Genomic DNA, 25,000 nt, shown 5'->3' on the forward strand with positions numbered 1-25,000 from the left:
TAATATTATTATTGTATAAATTGTTACAGTAATAATATTATAATATTAATAATGATCTATATATATATATATATCTGTCCCCATCAGGTCCAGAAGGAGGATGCCAAGGAGAGCGAGCTGCTCGAGTCGTACCAGGGGAGTCGGATCGTCGGGGGTGACGATGCTGAGGAGGCATCGTCTCCATGGTAACCAGACCCACTCTACCAGTGTTTGTGTGGATGGGCTGTGTGCAGGAAGCATGACCATATTTGGTACCAACAGTATATATAAATGATATACTACATAGTGTATGCAGCATATATTTATTTAAATGAAATAATGTATACAGTACTTATGTTTGTCCAGGCAGGTATATAATTATATGTAAAAATATCTATCTATATATATGTATCTGTATATATGTATGTATATCATCTCCGTCTCTCTCTCTCTCTCTCTCTCTCTCTCTCTCTCTCTCTCTCTCTCTCTCTCTCTCTCTCTCTCTCTCTCTCTCTCTCTCTCTCTCTCTCTCTCTCTCTCTATATATATATATGACATTGACATTTATATATATATATATATATATATACATCATTTTATGTATATGTATGCTGTTCATAATTCTATATATTTATATCTATGTATATCTATACTCAGGCAGGTGATGCTGTCTATATTTCTATGTATATATGTCTATGTCTATACCAGGCAGGTGATGCTGTCTATAGTTCTATGTATATATGTCTATGTCTATACCCAGGCAGGTGATGCTGTCTATAGTTCTATGTATATATGTCTATGTCTATACCCAGGCAGGTGATGCTGTCTATAGTTCTATGTATATATGTCTATGTCTATACCCAGGCAGGTGATGCTGTCTATAGTTCTATGTATATATGTCTATGTCTATACCAGGCAGGTGATGCTGTCTATAGTTCTATGTATATATGTCTATGTCTATACCAGGCAGGTGATGCTGTCTATTCTATGTATATATGTCTATGTCTATACCAGGCAGGTGATGCTGTCTATAGTTCTATGTATATATGTCTATGTCTATACCAGGCAGGTGATGCTGTCTATAGTTCTATGTATATATGTCTATGTCTACGCCCAGGCAGGTGATGCTGTCTATAGTTCTATGTATATATGTCTACGTCTACACCCAGGCAGGTGATGCTGTCTATAGTTCTATGTATATATGTCTATGTCTATACCCAGGCAGGTGATGCTGTCTATAGTTCTATCTATATATGTCTATGTCTATACCCAGGCAGGTGATGCTGTCTATAGTTCTATGTGTATATGTCTATGTCTATACCAGGCATTTGATGCTGTCTATAGTTCTATGTATATATGTCTACGTCTACACCCAGGCAGGTGATGCTTTCTATAGTTCTATGTATATATGTCTACGTCTACACCCAGGCAGGTGATGCTGTCCATAGTTCTATGTATATATGTCTACGTCTACACCCAGGCAGGTGATGCTGTCTATAGTTCTATGTATATATGTCTATGCCCAGGCAGGTGATGCTGTCTATAGTTCTATGTATATATGTCTATGTCTATGCCCAGGCAGGTGATGCTGTCTATAGTTCTATGTATATATGTCTACGTCTACACCCAGGCAGGTGATGCTCTACAAGCGCCAGCCCCAGGAGCTGCTGTGTGGGGCCAGTCTGATCAGTGACCAGTGGGTCCTGACCGCGGCCCACTGCATCCTCTACCCTCCCTGGAACAAGAACTTCAGCCCCGGGCAGATCCTGGTCCGCCTGGGAAAACACAACCGGGCTAGGTGAGTCCGGGTTAGTTAACGAGAGTTAGGTTAGTCTGGGTTAGTCAACTGGAGGCTAGGTTAGTCCGGGTTAGTTAAATAGGGTTAGGTTAGTCTGGGTTAGTTAACTAGAGTTAGGTTAGTCATGGTTAGTTAACAAGAGGCTAGGTTAGTCAGGGTTAGTTAATTAGGGTGAGGTTAATCTGGCTAATTTTACTAGAGGTTAGGTTAGTCTGGGTTACTTAACTAGAGGCTAGGTTAGTCCGGGTTAGTTAACTAGAGTTAGGTTATTCATGGTTAGTTAACTAGAGGCTAGGTTAGTCTGGGTTAGTTACCTAGAGGCTAGGTTAGTCTGGGTTAGTTGAATAGAGTGAGTTTAATCTGGTTTAGTAACCTAGAGGCTAGGTTAATCTGGGTAACTTAAACAGGGTTAGGTTAGTCTAGGTTAGTTAACTAGAGGCTTGGTTAGTGAACTAGAGGCTAGGTTAATCTCGGTTAGTTAAATAGGGTTAGGTTAGTCTGGGTTAGTTAACTAGAGGCTTGGTTAGTCAACTAGAGGCTAGGTTAGTCTGGGTTAGTTGAATAGAGTGAGTTTAGTCTGGTTTAGTAACCTAGAGGCTAGGTTAATCTGGGTTACTTAAACAGGGTTAGGTTAGTCTAGGTTAGTTAACTAGAGGCTTGGTTAGTCAACTAGAGGCTAGGTTAATCTGGGTTAGTTAACTAGAGGCTAGGGCAGTCCAGGTTGGTTAACTAGAGGCTAGGCTAGTCTTGGTTGGTTAAGTAGAGACTAGGTTAGTCTGGGTTAGTTGAATAGAGTAAGTTTAGTCTGTGTTAGGTAACTAGAGGCTAGGTTAGTCTGGGTTAGTTAACTAGAGGCTAGATTAATCTGGGTTAGTTATCGAGTTGCTAGGTTAGTCGGAAGGTCAATAACCATGACCCTTCTTAACTAGGTATGAACAAGGTCAGGAGAAGATTGTTCCTATCGATGAAATCATCGTCCACCCGAAGTACAACTGGAAGGAGAACCTGAACCGTGACATCGCCCTTCTGCACCTCAAGAGGGCGGTGCAGTTTGACGACCGCATCCACCCCGTGTGTCTGCCGTCCAAGCAGGTCGCACAGAAGTATGGCCACATACGCAACACGGCTACGACACACGGCTGGAACACGTGTTAGAACACGCCTGTGACACATGTTAGAACACGCCTGTATCACACGGTTAAAAAAACGCCTGTAACACACGGTTAGAACACGCCTCTAACACACGGTTAGAACACGCCTGTAACACACGGTTAGAGCACGACTGTAACACATGACTAGAACATGCTTCACATTATGAAACACAGCTCGAAGATACCTGGGCATGCTGAAGGGATAAATCTCCTGTGATCTCTACAATCTGAATGGGATTATGTTTGAAATTTAGAGGGATTACAATCTGATTTGGATATTCTTGGTCCTCTAGAATGATGTGAGAAGGGGTTTAAACTACTGGAATTGTATATCTGAGTGGGATTACGGTGCTCTACGGGCTGATTAACTGGTTTGAAGTTATGTGGATGATAATCTGAGTGGGATTACGGTGCTCTACGGGGCGTTTAACTGGTTTGAAGTTATGTGGATGATAATCTGAGTGGGATTACGGTGCTCAACAGGCTGATGTTCGAGGGCTATAAAGGCCGTGTGACGGGATGGGGTAATCTGAAGGAAACGTGGAACCCTTCCTCCAAGAACCTCCCGGCCGTGCTGCAGCAGATCCACCTGCCCATCGTGGACCAGGACACCTGCCGCGCCTCCACCAGCGTCCGCATCACCGACAACATGTTCTGCGCTGGTAAACCACCGGGCAACTCCAGACACAACTCTGCTGCTACTGTGCTATACTCTACCCCTCCACTGCCTTAGACACACTGTGTGTGTGTACGTCATCTGTGTGTTACTGCTTTAGACACACTGTGTGTGTACGTCATCTGTGTGTTACTGCTTTAGACACACTGTGTGTGTACGTCATCTGTGTGTTACTGCTTTAGACACACTGTGTGTGTACGTCATCTGTGTGTTACTGCTTTAGACACTGTGTGTGTTTGTAATCTGTACTTTAGGGTTCAAACCCGGGGAGACTCAGCACGGAGATGCCTGCGAGGGAGACAGTGGAGGGCCCTTTGTGATGAAGGTGAGATCTCGTCGCTGATTGGCTCTGTTTTAGACCAATCGTTTGGCCTGACAGGTCCCAGTCTCTGTCCGGGTCAAATTAGAAACCGTTTGTTGATATGAAGGTCTCTGTACTCTACTATCTTAATCTAATGTTACTCTGTACTCTACTATCTTAAACTAATGTAATCTGTCCTCTATCTTAATCTAATGTTAACATTAATCCCATTTAATTTCGCAGAACCCAGACGACCAGCGCTGGTACCAGATCGGCATCGTGTCGTGGGGAGAGGGCTGTGACCGCGATGGCAAGTTTGGCTTCTACACGCACCTGTTCCGCATGCGGCGCTGGATGAAGAAGGTGATCGACAAGGCTGGAGCCGACGACGAATAGAAACACACTGAGTTCAAATCAATAAAGGTCTTTCCAACACAGTGGTTATCGTGTTTACAGCAGGTGAAGCACTGCATCGATAAACTGGTTTGGCATCATCCTCGGCTGGGAGATGAAATAACAAGGAAACAACTAGGAAGGTGTCCCATGACGTCATAGTAAACTACTGTTATGATGTCATAGCAGTAGAGTACCGTCAACTCAACCTGTGATCACTCAGAGGATTAAAAATGTATTATCAGGAGAGAGAGAGAGAGAGAGAGAGAGAGAGAGAGAGAGAGAGAGAGAGAGAGAGAGAGAGAGAGAGAGAGAGAGAGAGAGAGAGAGAGAGAGAGGGAGATAGAGAGAGGGAGATAGAGAGAGAGAGAGAGAGAGAGAGAGAGGGAGAGGGAGATAGAGAGAGAGAGAGAGAGAGAGAGACAGAGAGAGAGAGACAGAGAGAGAGAGACAGAGAGAGAGAGAGAGAGAGAGAGAGAGAGAGAGAGAGAGAGAGAGAGAGAGAGAGAGAGAGAGAGAGAGAGAGAGAGAGAGAGAGAGAGAGAGAGAGAGGGAGATAGAGGGGGGGGAGGGAGAGGGGGGGCAGAGAGAGAGAGTGAGAGAGAGAGAGTGAGGAACACACACATTCGGTCTGAATCTGCGTCTTGAGCATTTAAAACATCTCCCTGCTGGTCGAGCGACCGCCCTAATCCCGCTAATCCTCCTCATCCTCCTTCTGCTCAGAGCCTCCGGAAGCTAACCTGTAGATTAACTGCTGCTGCTACCGCTCCCACCACCTCACGACCGCACCTACCACACACACTCACACACTCACAGGCGCTGCACAATGGAGGAGGTGGAGGAGGAGCAGGAGGTGGAGGAGGTGGAGGAGCAGGAGGTGGAGGTGTTCTCAGAAACAGAGACTGGCTGTGAGGAGCTACGACTCGGTGAGAGAGAGACACAAAGTGAGGAAGAGGAGGAGAGAGAAGAGGAGGAGGACAAGGACGCGGAGATCTTCAGTGCCTGGATGAGCCGGTACCGGGCGGGGGAGGCCGAGAAGGGGCGGGCTGAGGAGCACGAAGGGGGAGGAGCACCAGGCCGGGACCCCCCTGTGGACCTCCGGGGGGTCGCTCGCAGGAGGTCCTCTCTGCCCTGTACGGTGAGTGATCCGTCAGCCTGTAGCCCATATGTACCCCCACAACGTACACTGTACCCCTGTACCCCCACAACATACACTGTACCCCCACAACATACACTGTACCCCTGTACCCCCACAACGTACACTGTACCCCTGTACCCCCACAACGTACCCTGTACCCCTGTACCCCCACAACGTACACTGTACCCCCACAACATACACTGTACCCCCACAACGTACCCTGTACCCCTGTACCACCACAACGTACACTGTACCCCTGTACCCCCACAACATACACTGTACCCCTGTACCCCCACAACATACACTGTACCCCTGTACCCCCACAACGTACACTGTACCCCTGTACCCCCACAACATACACTGTACCCCCACAACATACACTGTACCCCCACAACGTACACTGTACCCCTGTACCCCCACAACGTACCCTGTACCCCTGTACCCCCACAACGTACACTGTACCCCTGTACCCCCACAACATACACTGTACCCCTGTACCCCCACAACATACACTGTACCCCTGTACCCCCACAACATACACTGTACCCCTGTACCCCCACAACGTACACTGTACCCCCACAACGTACACTGTACCCCTGTACCCCCACAACGTACACTGTACCCCTGTACCCCCACAACATACACTGTACCCCTGTACCCCCACAACGTACACTGTACCCCCACAACATACACTGTACCCCTGTACCCCCACAACATACACTGTACCCCCACAACATACACTGTACCCCTGTACCCCCACAACGTACACTGTACCCCTGTACCCCCACAACGTACACTGTACCCCTGTACCCCCACAACGTACACTGTACCCCTGTACCCCCACAACATACACTGTACCCCCACAACGTACCCTGTACCCCTGTACCACCACAACGTACACTGTACCCCTGTACCCCCACAACGTACACTGTACCCCTGTACCCCCACAACGTACACTGTACCCCTGTACCCCCACAACGTACACTGTACCCCTTTACCCCCACAAAGTACACTTTACCCCTGTACCCCCACAACATACATTATACACATAATACCCCATGTATATCCCTTACAAGACGTTACACATAATGCCTCTTATATACCCCTTACAAGACACTATACACATAATACCACATACAACACAAACTATACGCATAATAACCCTCATAACACATATAATACATATAATACAGATTATACACATCATACATATAAGGTGACCCTCTCTGACCTCCATGACCTCTCCGACCCTTGACCTCCAGGTCACCCTCTCTGACCTCTGGACCCCTCTCTGACCCTTGACCTCCAGGCGACCCTCTTTGACCTCCAGGTCAGCCTCTCACATCCTGACCCCTCTCTGACCCCTGACCCCTCTCTGACCCCTGACCTCCAGGTCACCCTCTCTGCCATGCAGTTCTACCGCCTCCACTCGGCCGCTGAGCCTCCGGTCTCGGCCAAGGTCCTCCTCCAGCGCACCTCCTCCCGCGGGTTGCTCCTCTCCTCCCCCGGCCCCCCGCTCACCTCCGCCCCCGTCACCTCCCCCCCCAACGCCCGGCGCCGCGCCTCCTTCATCCCCCCCGAGGACGCGCCCGGACACCAGCCCGCCCACAGGACGCACTTCCGCCGCCGCAGCATAATGTCCATGGTACGACCAGCTGACTAGCTCAACATAATGTCCATGGTACGACCAGCTGACTAGCTCAACATAATGTCCATGGTACGACCAGCTGGCTAGCTCAACATAATGTCCATGGTACGACCAGCTAACTAGCTCAACATAATGTCCATGGTACGACCAGCTGGCTAGCTCAACATAATGTCCATGGTACGACCAGCTGACTAGCTCAACATAATGTCCATGGTACGACCAGCTGACTAGCTCAACATAATGTCCATGGTACGACCAGCTGACTAGCTCAACATAATGTCCATGGTACGACCAGCTGACTAGCTCAACATAATGTCCATGGTACGACCAGCTGACTAGCTCAACATAATGTCCATGGTACGACCAGCTGACTAGCTCAACATAATGTCCATGGTACGACCAGCTGACTAGCTCAACATAATGTCCATGGTACGACCAGCTGGCTAGCTCAACATAATGTCCATGGTACGACCAGCTGACTAGCTCAACATAATGTCCATGGTACGACCAGCTGACTAGCTCAACATAATGTCCATGGTACGACCAGCTGACTAGCTCAACATAATGTCCATGGTACGACCAGCTGACTAGCTCAACATAATGTCCATGGTACGACCAGCTGACTAGCTCAACATAATGTCCATGGTACGACCAGCTGACTAGCTCAACATAATGTCCATGGTACGACCAGCTGACTAGCTCAACATAATGTCCATGGTACGACCAGCTGGCTAGCTCAACATAATGTCCATGGTACGACCAGCTAACTAGCTCAACATAATGTCCATGGTACGACCAGCTGGCTAGCTCAACATAATGTCCATGGTACGACCAGCTGACTAGCTCAACATAATGTCCATGGTACGACCAGCTGACTAGCTCAACATAATGTCCATGGTACGACCAGCTGACTGAGCCACAATCTGACCACCTGGATATTATAAAATCTGATGGTACCTGGAGTATTATAACTAGCTGGTTAACTTGATATACTAGTGTGTGTGTGTGTGTGTGTGTGTGTGTGTGTGTGTGTGTGTGTGTGTGTGTGTGTGTGTGTGTGTGTGTGTGTGTGTGTGTGTGTGTGTGTGTGTGTGTGTGTGTGTGTGTGTGTGTGTGTGTGTGTGTGTGTGTCTTCAGGGCGATGCAGATTCCTTGTGTCTGATTTGTCACAAGGAGTTCAGTCAGGGAGACGATGGAATACAAGAACTACCATGTTCACACACCTTCCACAAGCAGGTAAAACACACACACACACACGCGCACACGCACACAGACACACACAAACACACTCACACACACCAAAACACACGCACACACCAAAACACACTCACACACACCAAAACGCACGCACACACCAAAACACACACATACACACATACACACATACAAACACACACACACCAAAAAAAACTCACACACACACACACAAACACACACAAACACAAACACACGCACACACAAACACACCAAACGAAAAAAGGAAACACCAACAAACAACAAGAAACAACAAGAAACAACAAGAAACAACCACAAATAACACGATACCCCTCTCCTCTCTCTAATGTACCAACCCCTCCTCTCTCCAGTGTACTAACCCCTCTCTCCAGTGTACTAACCCCTCTCCTCTCTCTAATGTACCAACCCCTCCTCTCTCCAGTGTACTAACCCCTCTCTCCAGTGTACTAACCCCTCTCCTCTCTCCAGTGTACTCACCCCTCTCTCCAGTGTACTAACCCCTCTCCTCTCTCCAGTGTACTAACCCCTCTCCTCTCTCCAGTGTACTAACCCCTCTCTCCAGTGTACTAACCCCTCTCCTCTCTCCAGTGTACTAACCCCTCTCTCCAGTGTACTAACCCCTCTCCTCTCTCCAGTGTACTAACCCCTCTCCTCTCTCCAGTGTACTCACCCCTCTCTCCAGTGTACTAACCCCTCTCCTCTCTCCAGTGTACTAACCCCTCTCCTCTCTCCAGTGTACTATCCCCTCTCCTCTCTCCCGTGTACTAACCCCTCTCCTCTCTCCAGTGTACTAACCCCTCTCCTCTCTCCAGTGTACTAACCCCTCTCCTCTCTCCAGTGTACTAACCCCTCTCCTCTCTCCAGTGTACTAACCCCTCTCCTCTCTCCAGTGTGTAGATGAGTGGTTGGTGAGTCGGCCTTCCTGTCCAACCTGCCAGACCTCAACACTGCAGACCTGCTGAACCTAAACCGGGATCTAACCACTAACCCCATCACCAACCCCATCACCATCATCATTCTCTCTCTGTATAGATATAGTGTACATTTATTTATATATATATATATGTGTGTGTGTGTGTGTGTGTGTGTGGTTTATTCATGGTATATGAATGGTATATTGTGTTGTTTGTAGTTCAGTGAATAAAGCACAAAGCGGATTGTTTGTCTTCTTGGATGTGAAGCCAGCAGCGCCCCCTGCCCGCAGCGGCTGGTCGCGCTACTGCAGGCTGTGCTCAGCAGCCCCCCCGTCTGTGGCGGCTGGTCGCGGTGCTGCAGCCTTTGCTCAGCAGCGCTCCCTGACCACGGTGGTTGGTCACTGTACTGCAGCCTGTGCTCAGCAGCCCCTCCTGCCCGAGGTGGTTGGTCGCGTTACTGCAGCATGTGCTCAGCAGCGAACCTCTGTCCGCGGTGGTTGGTCACGGTACTGCAGCCTGAAGGCGGAAGTCTGTTCCACCTGTTAACGATCATCACGTCATGTCTTCCTTTTGAACTATTATGACTATTATAACTAATTACACTAGCATATCTAAATGTAGATAGTCGGTCATAAGAGGATCATGGATAAATTAAAGAAAGTTTTGAGCGGTCAAGATGGAAACAATGATAAGGTGGACATACTGGAGGTGAGGTCATCCGTTATTCACTTAGATCAGGATGGTTAGGATAGTCAGTTAGATCAGGATTAGGTAGGGTTAGTTAGTTAGATCAGGATTCTCTAGATCAGCATGTAGAAGGACTTGCAAACTGAAGATGTGCGTGCTTGGTTTTCACCCAAACTAGATTCTATCATAGAGATGATCTATTCGGGGTTTTTTTTATATATCTAAACTAAACTAGATTCTATCATAGAGATGATCTATTCGGTTTATTGAATATATCTAAACTAAACTAGATTCTATCATAGAGATGATCTTTTACTTATTTATATCTAAACTAATCTAGATTATATCAATGAGATGTTATATCAGTTATTTATATCTAAACTAAACTAGATTCTATCAATGAGATGTTCTATATGTTTTTTATATCGAAACTAAACCAGATTCTATCATAGAGATGTTATTTTACCTATTTATATCTAAACTAGATTCCATCATAGAGATGATCTATTAGTTGTTTATATCTAAACTAAACTACATTCCATCATAGAGATTTGGTATTAGTTATTTATATCGCCCATACCATGAAAGCCACGACCACGTCATGAGTTCAGCTCAATTCACCATCACGATAGTGAGCTGTATGCTATAGTGAGCTGTATCACTATAGTGAGCTGTATCCTATAGTGAGCTGTATGCTATAGTGAGCTGTATCACTATAGTGAGCTGTATCCTATAGTGAGCTGTATCACTATAGTGAGCTGTATGCTATAGTGAGCTGCATGCTATAGTGAGCTGTATCACTATAGTGATACAGCTCACTATAGGATACAGCTCACTATAGTGAGGTGTATCACTATAGTGAGCTGTATGCTATAGTGAGCTGTATCCTATAGTGAGCTGTATCACTATAGTGAGCTGTATGCTATAGTGAGCTGTATCCTATAGTGAGCTGTATCACTATAGTGAGCTGTATGCTATAGTGAGCTGTATGCTATAGTGAGCTGTATCACTATAGTGAGCTGTATGCTATAGTGAGCTGTATGCTATAGTGAGCTGTATGCTATAGTGAGCTGTATGCTATAGTGAGCTGTATGCTATAGTGAGCTGTATGCTATAGTGAGCTGTATGCTATAGTGAGCTGTATCACTATAGTGAGCTGTATGCTATAGTGAGCTGTATCCTATAGTGAGCTGTATGCTATAGTGAGCTGTATCACTATAGTGAGCTGTATGCTATAGTGAGCTGTATCACTATAGTGAGCTGTATGCTATAGTGAGCTGTATCACTATAGTGAGCTGTATGCTATAGTGAGCTGTATGCTATAGTGAGCTGTATGCTATAGTGAGCTGTATCACTATAGTGAGCTGTATGCTATAGTGAGCTGTATGCTATAGTGAGCTGTATGCTATAGTGAGCTGTATCCTATAGTGAGCTGTATGCTATAGTGAGCTGTATCCTATAGTGAGCTGTATCACTATAGTGAGCTGTATCCTATAGTGAGCTGTATCACTATAGTGAGCTGTATGCTATAGTGAGCTGTATGCTATAGTGAGCTGTATCACTATAGTGAGCTGTATCACTATAGTGAGCTGTATCACTATAGTGATACAGCTCACTATAGTGATACAGCTCACTATAGTGAGGTGTATCACTATGATGAGCTGTATCACTATAGCATACAGCTCACTATAGTGATACAGCTCACTATAGGATACAGCTCACTATAGTGAGGTGTATCACTATGATGAGCTGTATCACTATAGCATACAGCTCACTATAGTGATACAGCTCACTATAGGATACAGCTCACTATAGTGAGGTGTATCACTATGATGAGCTGTATCACTATAGTGATACAGCTCACTATAGTGATCAGTGTATCAAAGCTGAAAAGAGTGTATCAAAGATCAGTGTATCAAAGCTATACATTGGATTAAGTTATAGTGTAGGTGTTACGTGTGAGCTAGTATATACTAGTGTGTATTCAAGTGTTGTGTGTGTAAAGTAGAGTATAGCATGGTAAATTGATTTGTGTGTGTTAAAATGTTTTGTGTTAAAGTGTTGTGTGTTAGAGTGTTGTGTGTTAGAGTGTTGTGTGTCAAAGTGTTGTGTGTTGTCAGGTAGCGACCCAGGCCAGCACGCTGAGTTGGGGAACTCGGGTGAAGGCCTTTGCAGCCTCCTTCCTTCTGGGAGTGGTTTGCTCCATTCTGGTAAGCTCAATGGTTTGCTCCATTCTGGTAATCAATACATTATTGCTGTATATCCCAATAATAGGTGTGTGTGTGTGTGTGTGTGTGTGTGTGTGTGTGTGTGTGTGTGTGTGTGTGTGTGTGTGTGTGTGTGTGTGTGTGTGTGTGTGTGTGTGTGTGTGTGTGTGTAGGGGAGCTGTCTGCTGTGGGTTCCGGGCGTGGGCCTCGCTCTGTTCGCTGTGTTCTACACGCTGGGAAACGTCTGCTCTCTGGCCAGGTCAGGACCCCCGACCTTTAACCCCGACCAGGTCACGACCCCCGACCTCTAACCCCGACTAGGTCACGCCCCCCGACCTTTAACCCCGACCAGGTCACGCCCCCCGACCTCTGACCCTGACCAGGTCACGCCCCCCGACCTCTGACCCCGACCAGGTCACGCCCCCCGACCTTTAACCCCGACCAGGTCACGACCCCTGACCTCTGACCCCGACCAGGTCACGCCCCCCGACCTCTAACCCCGACCAGGTCACGCCCCCCGACCTTTAACCCCGACCAGGTCACGCCCCCGACCTTTAACCCCGACCAGGTCACGCCCCCCGACCTTTAACCCCGACCAGGTCACGCCCCCCGACCTCTAACCCCGACCATATACTTGATATATACTATAGGGTGAGTTAATGTACTTGATGTATACGATAGGGTTAGTTACTTAACCCTATGGGCTCCTGACCCTGACCCTAACCCTGTGAGTTCAGCACCATGTTCCTGACCCTAACTCTGACCCTGACCCTGACCCTGACCCTAACCCTATGAGTTCAGCACCATGTTCCTGACCCTGACCCTAACCCTGACCCTAACCCTATGAGTTCAGCACCATGTTCCTGACCCTAACTCTGACCCTGACCCTGACCCTAACCCTGACCCTAACCCTATGAGTTCAGCACCATGTTCCTGACCCTGACCCTAACCCTGACCCTAACCCTATGAGTTCAGCACCATGTTCCTGACCCTGACCCTAACTCTGACCCTAACCCTATGAGTTCAGCACCATGTTCCTGACCCTAACTCTGACCCTAACCCTATGAGTTCAGCACCATGTTCCTGACCCTAACCCTGACCCTAACCCTGACCCTGACCCTAACCCTGACCCTAACCCTGTGTGTTCAGCACCATGTTCCTGACCCTAACCCTGACCCTAACCCTGACCCTGACCCTGACCCTAACCCTGACCCTAACCCTGTGTGTTCAGCACCATGTTCCTGACCCTAACCCTGACCCTAACCCTGACCCTAACTCTGACCCTGACCCTATGAGTTCAGCACCATGTTCCTGACCCTAACCCTATGAGTTCAGCACCATGTTCCGGACCCTAACCCTGACCCTAACCCTATGAGTTCAGCACCATGTTCCTGACCCTAACCCTAACCCTATGAGTTCAGCACCATGTTCCTGACCCTGACCCTAACCCTATGAGTTCAGCACCATGTTCCTGACCCTAACCCTGACCCTGACCCTAACCCTGTGTGTTCAGCACCATGTTCCTGACCCTAACCCTGACCCTAACCCTGACCCTAACTCTGACCCTGACCCTATGAGTTCAGCACCATGTTCCTGACCCTAACCCTAACCCTATAAGTTCAGCACCATGTTCCTGACCCTAACCCTGACCCTAACCCTAACCCTATGAGTTCAGCACCATGTTCCTGACCCTAACCCTGACCCTAACCCTATGAGTTCAGCACCATGTTCCTGACCCTAACCCTGACCCTAACCCTATGAGTTCAGCACCATGTTCCTGACCCTAACCCTGACCCTAACCCTGACCCTAACCCTATGAGTTCAGCACCATGTTCCTGACCCTAACCCTAACCCTATGAGTTCAGAACCATGTTCCTGACCCTAACCCTGACCCTGACCCTAACCCTAACCCTATGAGTTCAGCACCATGTTCCTGACCCTAACCCTAACCCTATGAGTTCAGCACCATGTTCCTTACCCTAACCCTGACCCTAACCCTAACCCTATGAGTTCAGCACCATGTTCCTGACCCTGACCCTGACCCTAACCCTAACCCTATGAGTTCAGCACCATGTTCCTTACCCTAACCCTGACCCTGACCCTAACCCTATGAGTTCAGCACCATGTTCCTGACCCTAACCCTGACCCTAACCCTAACCCTATGAGTTCAGCACCATGTTCCTGACCGGACCTCTTGCCCAGCTGAAGAGAATGTGTGCTAAAGAGAGAGCGCTGGCAACCGTCGTCATGGTGGTGAGTAACAACAGGCACCTTATTATGGGATAGGGTTATTATGGGGTTAGGGTTATTATGGGATAGGGTTATTATGGGGTTAGGATTATTATGGGATAGGGTTATTATGGGATAGGGTTATTATGGGGTAGGGTTATTATGGGATAGGGTTAATATGGGGTAGGGTTATTATGGGATAGGGTTATTATGGGGCTAGGGTTATTATGGGGTAGGGTTATTATGGGGCTAGGGTTATTATGGGTTAGGGTTATTATGGGATATGGTTATTATGGGATAGGGTTATTATGGGATAGGGTTATTATGGGGTTAGGGTTATTATGGGATAGGGTTATTATGGGATATGGTTATTATGGGATAGGGTTATTATGGGATATGGTTATTATGGGATAGGGTTATTACGGGATAGGGTTATTATGGGATATGGTTATTATGGGGTTAGGGTTATTATGGGATAGGGTTATTATGGGGTAGGGTTATTATGGGGATAGGGTTATTATGGGATAGGGTTATTATGGGATAGGGTTATTATGGGATAGGGTTATTATGGTTTAGTGTTATTATGGGATAGGGTTATTATGGGGTAGGGTTATTATGGGGCTAGGGTTATTATGGGATAGGGTTATTATGGGATAGGGTTATTATGGGGTTAGGGTTATTATGGGATAGGGTTATTATGGGATATGGTTATTATGGGGTTAGGGTTATTATGGGATAGGGTTATTATGGGTTAGGGTTATTATGGGATAGGGTTATTATGGGGCTAGGGTTATTATGGGATAGGGTTATTATGGGATAGGGTTATTATGGGTTAGGGTTATTATGGGTTAGGGTTATTATTGGATGCTGACTTTCTTGTCTCTCTTTCTCCAGACATGTCTGGTGTTAACGCTGTGTTCCGCCTTCTGGGTGAGTTGATGATCAAGGTTAGATGAGGATCAGGGTTAGATGATGATCAGGGTTAGATGATGATCAGGGTTAGATGGTGATCAGGGTTAGATGATGATCAGGGTTAGATGATGATCAGGGTTAGATGATGATCAGGGTTAGACGGTGATCAGGGTTAGACAATGATCAGGGTTAGACGATGATCAGGGTTAGATGATGATCAGGGTTAGATGATGATATGGGTTAGATGATGATCAGGGTTAGATGGTGATCAGGGTTAGATTATGATCAGGGTTAGATGATGATCAGGGTTAGATGATGAGGTGATCAGGGTTAGATGATGATCAGGGTTAGATGGTGATCAGGGTTAGATGGTGATCAGGGTTAGATGGTGATCAGGGTTAGATGGTGATCAGGGTTAGATGATGAGGTGATCAGGGTTAGATGATGATCAGGGTTAGATGATGATCAGGGTTAGATGGTGATCAGGGTTAGATGGTGATCAGGGTTAAATGGTGATCAGGGTTAGATGATGATCAGGGTTAGATGGTGATCAGGGTTAGATGATGATCAGGGTTAGATGGTGATCAGGGTTAGATGGTGATCAGGGTTAGATGATGATCAGGGTTAGATGATGATCAGGGTTAGATGATGAGGTGATCAGGGTTAGATGATGTGGTGATCAGGGTTAGATGATGAGGAGACTAAACGCCTCCTCTTCCTCCAGTGGAAGAACAACGGACTGGCTGTTCTGTTCTGCATTCTACAGTTCCTGGCCTTCGCCTGGTGAGACACACACAGTACACACACACACACAGTACAGACCCACACAGTACACACGCACACACAGCACAGACACACACACACAGTACACACACACACACACACACAGTACACACACACACACAGTACAGACACACACAGTACACACGCACACACAGTACAGACACACACACACAGTACACACACACACACACACAGTACAGACACACACACTTCCTGTTTGGTTTGGGGGGAGGCTCACTGCTGTTTTGTCTGTCACAGGTACGGCCTGTCATACATCCCCTTTGCCAGGTAACCCTCCCTCACTCACTCACTCACTCACTCACTCACTCACTCACTCACTCACTGACTCTCACTCACCCACTCACTGACTCTCACTCACTCACTCACTCACTCACTGACTCTCACTCACTCACTCACTGACACTCTCTCTCTCACTCACTCAATCTCTCTCTCACTCACTCACTCTCTCACTCACCCTCTCACTCACTCACTCACTCACTCACTCACTCACTCATTGACTCTTACCCGGGGATTCCACCGGACGCGTTACGGCAGCGTTACGGCTGCGGAACGTCTTGGCCGCGACTTGGCCCTGCTTGCATTTCCACCGGGCACGTTACGGCAGCGCAACGCTGCCTTGCGAGCCAGCCGTATTCACGCGAGATCACGAGATCCCGCGATAATCCTAAACCTAATGTACTCACCTTCCACTCCCAAAACTACTGCAATTAAATGCCAGGCTTTGTCCTTTCTGACATTGTTCTTATAAAAAGGATGATTTGAGACCCTTTGATTGATTGACTGCTGACCTGGTGCCATCGGTCATGACGTAATAATGTTGGTGTTTTATTTATTGTGTTTTATTTTGAAAATTGAGCGGAATGCTCTATGGCTTTTACTTTTTCACTTCCTGCCCTGATCGATCTGCTCTGTTGAAATTGACGCGGTTCAGCAGCGGCTCGCGGCAAAAATAGGAATGCTACGGAATGATAGCGCTGCGGCGCGGCGAGCCGCTCCTGGGACGCTGCTGAGACGTTCCGCAGCCGCGCCCGGTGGAAATGGTCTCATTGATTAGAGTGGAACCTATCTGCTGCGGTGACCGCGGCCAAGACGTGCCGCTGCCGTAACGTTGCCGTGACGCGTCCGGTGGAATCAGGCCGTTACTCACTCACTCACTGACTCTCACTCACTCACTCACTCACTCACTGACTCTCACTCACTCACTGACTCTCACTCACTCACTCACTCACTCACTGACTCACTGACTCTCACTCACTCACTCACTGACTCTCACTCACTCACTCACTCACTGACTCTCACTCACTCACTCACTCACTGACTCTCACTCACTCACTGACTCTCACTCACTCACTCACTCACTCACTCACTCACTCACTCACTGACTCTCACTCACTCACTGACTCTCACTCACTCACTCACTCACTCACTCACTCACTCACTGACTCTCACTCACTCACTCACTCACTGACTCACTCACTCAATCACTCACTCACTCACTCACTCACTGACTCTCACTCACTCACTCACTCACTGACTCTCACTCACTCACTCACTGACTTACTCACTCAATCACTCTCACTCACTCACTCACTCACTCACTGAAACACTCACTGACTCTCTCTCACTCACTCACTCACTCACTCACTCACTCACTCACTGACTATCACTCACTCACTCACTGACTCACTCACTGACTCACTCACTCACTCACTGACTCACTCACTGACTCACTCACTCACTCTCTCGCTCACTCACTGACTCTCACTCACTCACTCACTGACTCTCACTCACTCACTCACTGACTCTCACTCACTCACTCACTGACTATCATTCACTCACTCACTGACTCACTCCCTCACTCACTCACTGACTCTCACTCACTGACTCTTACTCACTCACTCACTCACTGACTCTCACTCACTCACTCACTGACTATCATTCACTCACTCACTGACTCACTCCCTCACTCACTCACTGACTCTCACTCACTGACTCTCACTCACTGACTCTCACTCACTGACTCTTACTCACTCACTCACTCTCTCTCACTCACTTACTCTCTCACTCACTCACTCACTCACTGACTCTCACTCACTCACTCACTCACTCACTCACTCACTCACTCACTCACTCACTCACTCACTCACTCACTCACTCACTCACTCACCCAGTCACTCAGACACTCACTCATGTGTGGTTAAAACCAGTCTACATCTGTTTATAACTCAGGTAGGTAAAATATTTGGGAGTTTTTTCAAGACACATTTTCATCTACAATGTTTTGGTCTGTTGTTCCTCCACTATATTAAAGTCTCTCTCTCTCTCTCTCTCTCTCTCTCTCTCTCTCTCTCTCTCTCTCTCTCTCTCTCTCTCTCTCTCTCTCTCTCTCTCTCAGGGATGCGGTCCTGAAAGTGTTCACCTTCTGTCTGTAACAGTCTGTCAGAAACACTATTTAACCATCCAATCAGATCCGACTACTCTGTGCCTTATTATTATGATGCTTCATTAATATGATGCCTTATTAATATGATGCCTTATTAATATGATGCTTTATTATTATGATGCTTCATTAATATGATGCCGTATTAATATGATGCCTTATTAATATGATGCCTTATTAATATGATGCCTTATTAATATGATGCCTTATTAATATGATGCCTTATTAATATGATGCCTTATTAATATGATGCTTTATTAATATGATGCTTTAATAATATGAGGCTTTATTATTATGATGCCTTATTATTATGATACCTTATTCCCAAATGCATATGTTTTACGTGTTTTAATTCTGGATTTCGAAGTCAGAGCCGCAATGATATTAAAGGAAGTAGACCAAAGCATATTAAGTCAGCGTCAACACACTCACACACATATATATATTTATATATATATATATATATATATATATATATTTATGTATATATTTATGTTAGGGATGCAATGAAATGAAAATTGTTGGCCGAAACCGAAACCGAATATACTGAAACAGTTGGCCGAAAGCCGAAACCGAATGTGGCTTTTGCTGTTTTTCATTCATTTTGCTTTAATCTTTCACCATTGCATAAATCAAACAATTAAATGTCCTTTATAAACTTTTTTGTCTTGCTTTTCAATAAAAAAAATCAATTAAAATCAAATATTTATTTAATACTGAACGTTTTCTAACATTCGAGCAGACCTTACAGCAAGAATTTCAGAACAATGTACCTTTAAATAAATTAGCAAAACTATTTTATTTTATTAATCAAAAATAAAAATGTTCGGTGTATTTTTTTCGGCCTTTTTTCGAATATTCGGTGCATCCCTAATTGATATAGTTTAATATACAATACACCCGACGTAGTGTCCTCATATCGTACCCTTACCTTACCCTCAACCCGAATCCTAACCCCTAACTCTTAACCCTAACCATTAACCATAGCACTTAACCTTAACCCTAGCCCTAACCCTTAACCGTAGCACTAACCCTAACCCTAACCCTTAACCGTAGCCCTAACCCTAACCATTAACCGTAGCCCTAACCCTTAGCCCTAACCCTAACCCTTAACCCTAGCCCTAACCCTTAACCCTAAACCATAGCCCTAACCCTTAACCCTAGCCCTAACCCTTAACCGTAGCCCTAACCCTTAACCCTAACCATTAACCGTAGCCCTAACCCTTAACCTTAACCCTAGCCCTAACCCTAGCCCTAACCAGCTCTTCACTCTCGCAAGGATCCTGGAGGGGGCCTGGGAGTATGCCCATCCGGTCTACATGTGTTTTGTGGATCTGGAGAAGGCGTATGACCGGGTCCCCCGGGAGAAACTGTGGGAGGTGCTGCGGGAGTATGGGGTAAGGGGGTCTCTCCTCAGGGCCATCCAAACCCTGTACTCCCAAAGCGAGAGCTGTGTTCGCGTCCTCGGCAGCCAGTCAGTTTCGTTCTCAGTGGGTGCTGGTCTCCGCCAGGGCTGCGCCTTGTCACCAATCCTGTTTGTGATATACATGGACAGGATATCGAGGCGTAGTCGTGGTGGGGAGGGGTTGCAGTTCGGTGGTCTGAGGATCTCGTCACTGCTTTTTGCAGATGATGTGGTCCTCATGGGATCATCGGCCTGTGACCTTCAGCACTCACTGGATCGGCTGGCAGCCGAGTGTGAAACGACTGGGATGAGGATCAGCACCGCTAAATCTGAGGCCATGACTCTTAGCAGGAAACCGATGGATTGCTTACTCCGGGTAGGAAATGAGTCCTTAGCCCAAGTGAAGGAGTTCAAGTACCTCGGGGTCTTGTTCGCGAGTGAGGGTACTATGGAGCGTGAGATTGGTCGGAGCAGCGGGGGCGGTATTGCGTTTGCTTTACCGCACCGTTGTTACGAAAAAGAGAGCTGAGCCGCAAGGCAAAGCTCTCGATCTACCGGTCGATCTTCGTTCCTATCCTCACCTATGGTCATGAGGGCTGGGTGATGACCGAAAGGACGAGATCGCGGGTGCAAGCAGCCGAGATGAGTTTTCTCAGAAGGGTGGCTGGCGTCTCCCTTAGGGATAGGGTGAGAAGCTCAGCCATCCGTGAGGAACTCGGATTAGAGCCGCTGCTCCTTTACTTAGAAAGGAGTCAGCTGAGGTGGTTCGGGCATCTGGCAAGGATGCCCACTGGGCGCCTTCCTTGGGAGGTGTTTCAGGCACGTCCAGTGGGGAGGAGACCTCGGGGAAGACCCAGGACTAGGTGGAGAGATTATATTTCAACACTGGCCTGGGAACGCCTCGGGATCCCCCCGTCAGAGCTGGTCAATGTGGCCCGGGAAAGGGAAGTCTGGGGCCCCCTGCTTGAGCTGCTCCCCCCGCGACCCGACCCCGGATAAGCGGACGAAGATGAGATGAGATGAGACATATATAAGTAGCTACTAAAAACATTGATGTATTAGAGTAAAGTTAATAAATGTGTCATTTAGGCACTATTTGTGTTAAGTTAAGTTGTGTTAAGTTAAGTATCTGATTTTCTAAAATAAATTCTTGAATAAGTGAGCTTTGGCGTCATGTTAGTGTCAGTCATTATCTCTTAGAGCAGGGGTGCCCAACCAGTCGATCGCGGTTTACCAGTAGACCGCCGACAGATCCGAAGTCGACCCCGAGGGGTGAAGATTTTTAATAAAATTTGCGCGGGACATACGCGCGGTAGCGCATGCGCTGTCAACAGCAGTTGAAAGCCGTCAACAGTAGTTACGCACTCCTAAACGTTGGCATGGCTGAGGGGAAACGAGCTAAGACCTACCATTTTCACCCTGAGTGGGAGGAATATTATTGAATATTGTTGAGAAGGTGCCGTGCGCAGACGGAATGAAACCCCCACTGAAGTCCGTAGGTTCACGATACAGTACAAATGAAATGAAGTACGATGGTCTGGTAGGACCAGGCTACAAGTGATTTCTGAAACTGCAAAATAGCACCAGGGAACGTTTGCGCCAGAACACGCCTCCTCCTTTCGCCGAACCGCCCCATGGGGCGCAAGATCATTCCCTAATTTACGCGCGTGGCGCAGGAGGGAAAAGAACGCTCTGCGCCAGTTGCAAACTAGCATGGACACAAGCGCCAGTGATTAAGTCAATTGCGCCGGATGCAAGATAGGACCCTGATTGTTAGCAATTATCTGTAAGAGTATGAGAAACATGTTAGTGTTAGTCATTATCTCTTAGACCAATAAGAAACATGTTAGTGTTAGTCATAACCAGATAAACATAACATTTGGAACAGACCCTATAAACAGAATATTGTTTGTTTTGGAACAGACCCAATGAACTTAATAAAGTTTGGAACAGACAAAACATAATAACGTTTGGAACAGACTAGGGCTGTGCAATTAATCGAATTTCGATCGCGATATCGATTTTGGGGTCAAACGATCTCCAAACTCGTATAATCGAGTTGAAACGATTAATTTGACATTTTCCGTTTTACAGTAGGCCTAGAGAGTTTATGAAAGGTATGAAAGAGACGCGCATGCGAAAGCATTCAACGCGGCGAGAGGAGTACAATCTAACAGGCGTGCTGCATCAGGAAGTATGCCGTTGGCAGGAGGCGGGACATGCCAGTTAACCGCCAATCAGCAGCATCGACTGTTGACAGACATGTTGGAGTAGACCTACCGTGTGGAATATTAAAGTTTCAGTAACGTTACAGTTTGATGAACGAGTTAAAGTCTGCTATAAGCTCCTATAGCAGACTTTAACTAAGAGTTCTTTAAGGCAGAACTGCCAAGTACATCTTGTATATATATTTCTGTTTAACAACAATATGATTTTTATTAGCCATCCAGTGATGTTGCTAGGTACGCGTCCTGCGTCCCTGACGCATTAAAATCTGAAAGGACGCACTAAACTCACTATCCATGCGTCCCGGGGACGCATCTCATTTTCCCCATGAAAAACGATACATTGTGAACATTAAACAACTCGTGTTTAATCACAGTAACTGGCCAAAGAAACCTTCTTGTGAGCAGATCGGACAAGCGCTGTTTCAACCCTCTGCGCATCTACGCGCAGACGTGATCCCCTGTACAAAGTATCGCGACATGCTAATTTAGCGGCTACCAAAACAACTAGCTCGTCACCGCTGATTTCATTTCAACAATTAAAAATACGAACTTCATAGTAAATAAACCCACGTTTCCACTGCTCGATGCTGTGCTCATTCGTGTCGAATGAGCAAATCAAACAGGATTTTTTTGCAATCCTTCTGATTGAATATATGTACATTTATGACAAAATCGTGAGGACTAGGCTTGTGACACACACACACACACACAAATGTGGCGCTCGCGCGGTAATAGCTCATTGGCGCCACCTAGTGATCATTATGTGCAAATGCACAGCCTCATTAAAAGGGGTCATTTGACCCCTCTTGCGGCGCTAGGAGCAAGTAAAAATGGCCCGGCGTTTCTAGTGTTAAACATGAACGGTTGAGTACTCCAGCTCTAACCATATCATACCACCATCAAGGAGTTTAACACTATTAATTTAATTTAAGAAATAGAATAATAATAAAAAAGAAACACATTTTTTAAACTGGGGAGTCGGGACCCATTGAATTTCTCAGGGACCCACCCAACTCGCCACCTGTGGGTCCCGGGGACTCACTACATTGAAAACCTATCAACATCACTGGCCATGTGTTTGTTATGGCTTTGTGACTTTTAACTTTGCTATGGAGAAATGCTGGGACCGTTGTTCTCTAGACATTAAATAGTGAATGTATTATTTCACGTATGTGTAGAACCTATTTAGAATGGCTGAGCCTGACCTTACATAAAAACGGCTGTGAAAGAGACTGGAGGCAAGCACTTCCCCTGCCTCCATGAGGGGGGAGTGTGAGAGCATGTTTCTATGTCATAATTGATTGTGTCAATAAATGCATGTTTTCAAACTCAAAAATAATCGTTTGAATAATCGTGATATCAATATTGACCAAAATAATCGTGATAATGATTTTTCCCATAATCGAGCAGCCCTAGAACAGACCCTATAAACCTAATAACGTGTGTTTGGAACAGACACTATAAACCTAATAACGTGTGATTGGAACAGACAGTATAAACCTAATAACGTGTGATTGGAACAGACATTATAAACCTAATAACGTGTGTTTGGAACAGACATTATAAACCTAATAACGTGTGATTGGAACGGACCGTATAAACCTAATAAATTGTGATTGGAACAGACACTATAAACCTAATAACGTGTGATTGGAACGGACCGTATAAACCTAACAACGTGTGATTGGAACAGACCGTATGAACCTAATAACGTGTGATTGGAACAGACATTATAAACCTATAACGTGTGTTTTTGAACATAGCCTACGCAGCTGGTGCTTGGGGTTTTATTCAGAGAGCTGACCGGATCTTAGACGTTAACGAGTCCTTTATGTCTTTAAAGGCACTAAAGCCCTTAAGCCCAGTGCTGGGCGGCTCGTTGATTAAAACACACGCAGGCACACGCACACGCGCACATGTGGTTGCGCTGTCGAGGAGAAAAAAGGCATTTCATAATTTATTTGTAACTTTTTGTGTTCCACTCTGCCGTCTATTTTGTAAACTTTTTGGCAATTTGAATTTTTATCTCTCTTGACAATAACGCTATTTTTTGAATGAATCGAGAGAATATGCCTCTGTTAGAGAGAAAGAGACAGGATTGTGTGTATGTGTTTGTGTGCGTGACGTGTGCGTGTGCGTATGTGTGTGTGTGTGTGTGTGTGTGTGTGTGTGTGTGTGTGTGTGTGTGTGTGTGTGTGTGTGTGTGTGTGTGTGTGTGTGCGTGAGTGCGTGTGCGTGTGCGTGTGCGTGTGCGTGTGCGTGTGTGTGTGTGTGTGTGTGTGTGTGTGTGTGTGTGTGTGTGTGTGTGCGTATGCGTGTGTCGTTTGGACCTTCTAGATGTCAGTCCTCTCTCCTACAGGTTGACAGAGCGCCGCCAGTCCGGTTTAAAATAAAGCAGATCGGAGCTGAATCGGTTTGACTGAACTAAAGCTGGAGGGGCTGCACGAGAAGGAGGCGGCGGAGGAGCCCGGGGCGACTCTGGCGATGAAGCGGGGAGACCCGGGGGGAGCCCAGCGGGGAGTCCCGGGGGGAGACCCGGGGGGAGCCCAGCGGGGAGCCCCCTCCGGACGGCTCGCGGTGACCCTGGAGGACGCAGATCTCTGGCGGAAGTTCCAGGAAATCACGAACGAGATGATCGTGACCAAGAGCGGCAGGTGAGTTGTGTTATTAATCAACCATTACATAGGCCTACATGTTATTAATTAACCATTACATAAATGTTATTAATTAACCATTAGCCTACATACAAGTTATTATGAATTATAATATAAGGATGTTATTAATGAACTATACAATTAGGCTGTAGGCCAATTAATGAACTACAACATTAGGATGTTAATATCAGTGTTATTGG

At 46.6% G+C, this 25,000-nt stretch overlaps 3 protein-coding genes across 3 annotated transcripts in view; all 3 read left to right on the forward strand.

The window, feature by feature from the left end:
- f2 (coagulation factor II (thrombin)) overlaps positions 1 to 4,342 on the forward strand; it is a 12,368-nt gene extending 8,026 nt beyond the window's left edge. The window contains exons 11-16 of the mRNA XM_056588845.1: positions 88 to 185; positions 1,610 to 1,777; positions 2,707 to 2,880; positions 3,412 to 3,590; positions 3,859 to 3,929; positions 4,149 to 4,342. Of these exons, the coding sequence (XP_056444820.1) occupies positions 88 to 185; positions 1,610 to 1,777; positions 2,707 to 2,880; positions 3,412 to 3,590; positions 3,859 to 3,929; positions 4,149 to 4,301 (843 nt within the window). The 3' untranslated portion in view covers positions 4,302 to 4,342. The remainder of the gene's footprint in view (positions 1 to 87; positions 186 to 1,609; positions 1,778 to 2,706; positions 2,881 to 3,411; positions 3,591 to 3,858; positions 3,930 to 4,148) is intronic.
- Positions 4,343 to 9,740: 5,398 nt separating this feature from the next.
- On the forward strand, positions 9,741 to 21,995 carry sft2d2b (SFT2 domain containing 2b). Its single transcript, XM_056589238.1, has 8 exons — positions 9,741 to 9,942; positions 12,042 to 12,131; positions 12,302 to 12,387; positions 14,300 to 14,381; positions 15,252 to 15,287; positions 15,994 to 16,052; positions 16,311 to 16,340; positions 18,469 to 21,995. Exons 1-8 carry the CDS (start codon positions 9,877 to 9,879, stop codon positions 18,503 to 18,505), a joined length of 486 nt encoding a protein of 161 aa, XP_056445213.1. The 5' UTR covers positions 9,741 to 9,876; the 3' UTR covers positions 18,506 to 21,995.
- A 2,635-nt stretch (positions 21,996 to 24,630) lies between these two features.
- Positions 24,631 to 25,000, forward strand: part of LOC130381064 (T-box transcription factor TBX19-like) — a 7,568-nt gene continuing 7,198 nt past the window's right edge. The window contains exon 1 of the mRNA XM_056588485.1: positions 24,631 to 24,800. Within this exon, the coding sequence (XP_056444460.1) occupies positions 24,631 to 24,800 (170 nt within the window). The remainder of the gene's footprint in view (positions 24,801 to 25,000) is intronic.

Source organism: Gadus chalcogrammus, chromosome 4 (genome assembly GCF_026213295.1).
Source record: "Gadus chalcogrammus isolate NIFS_2021 chromosome 4, NIFS_Gcha_1.0, whole genome shotgun sequence".
NCBI lineage: Eukaryota > Metazoa > Chordata > Actinopteri > Gadiformes > Gadidae > Gadus > Gadus chalcogrammus.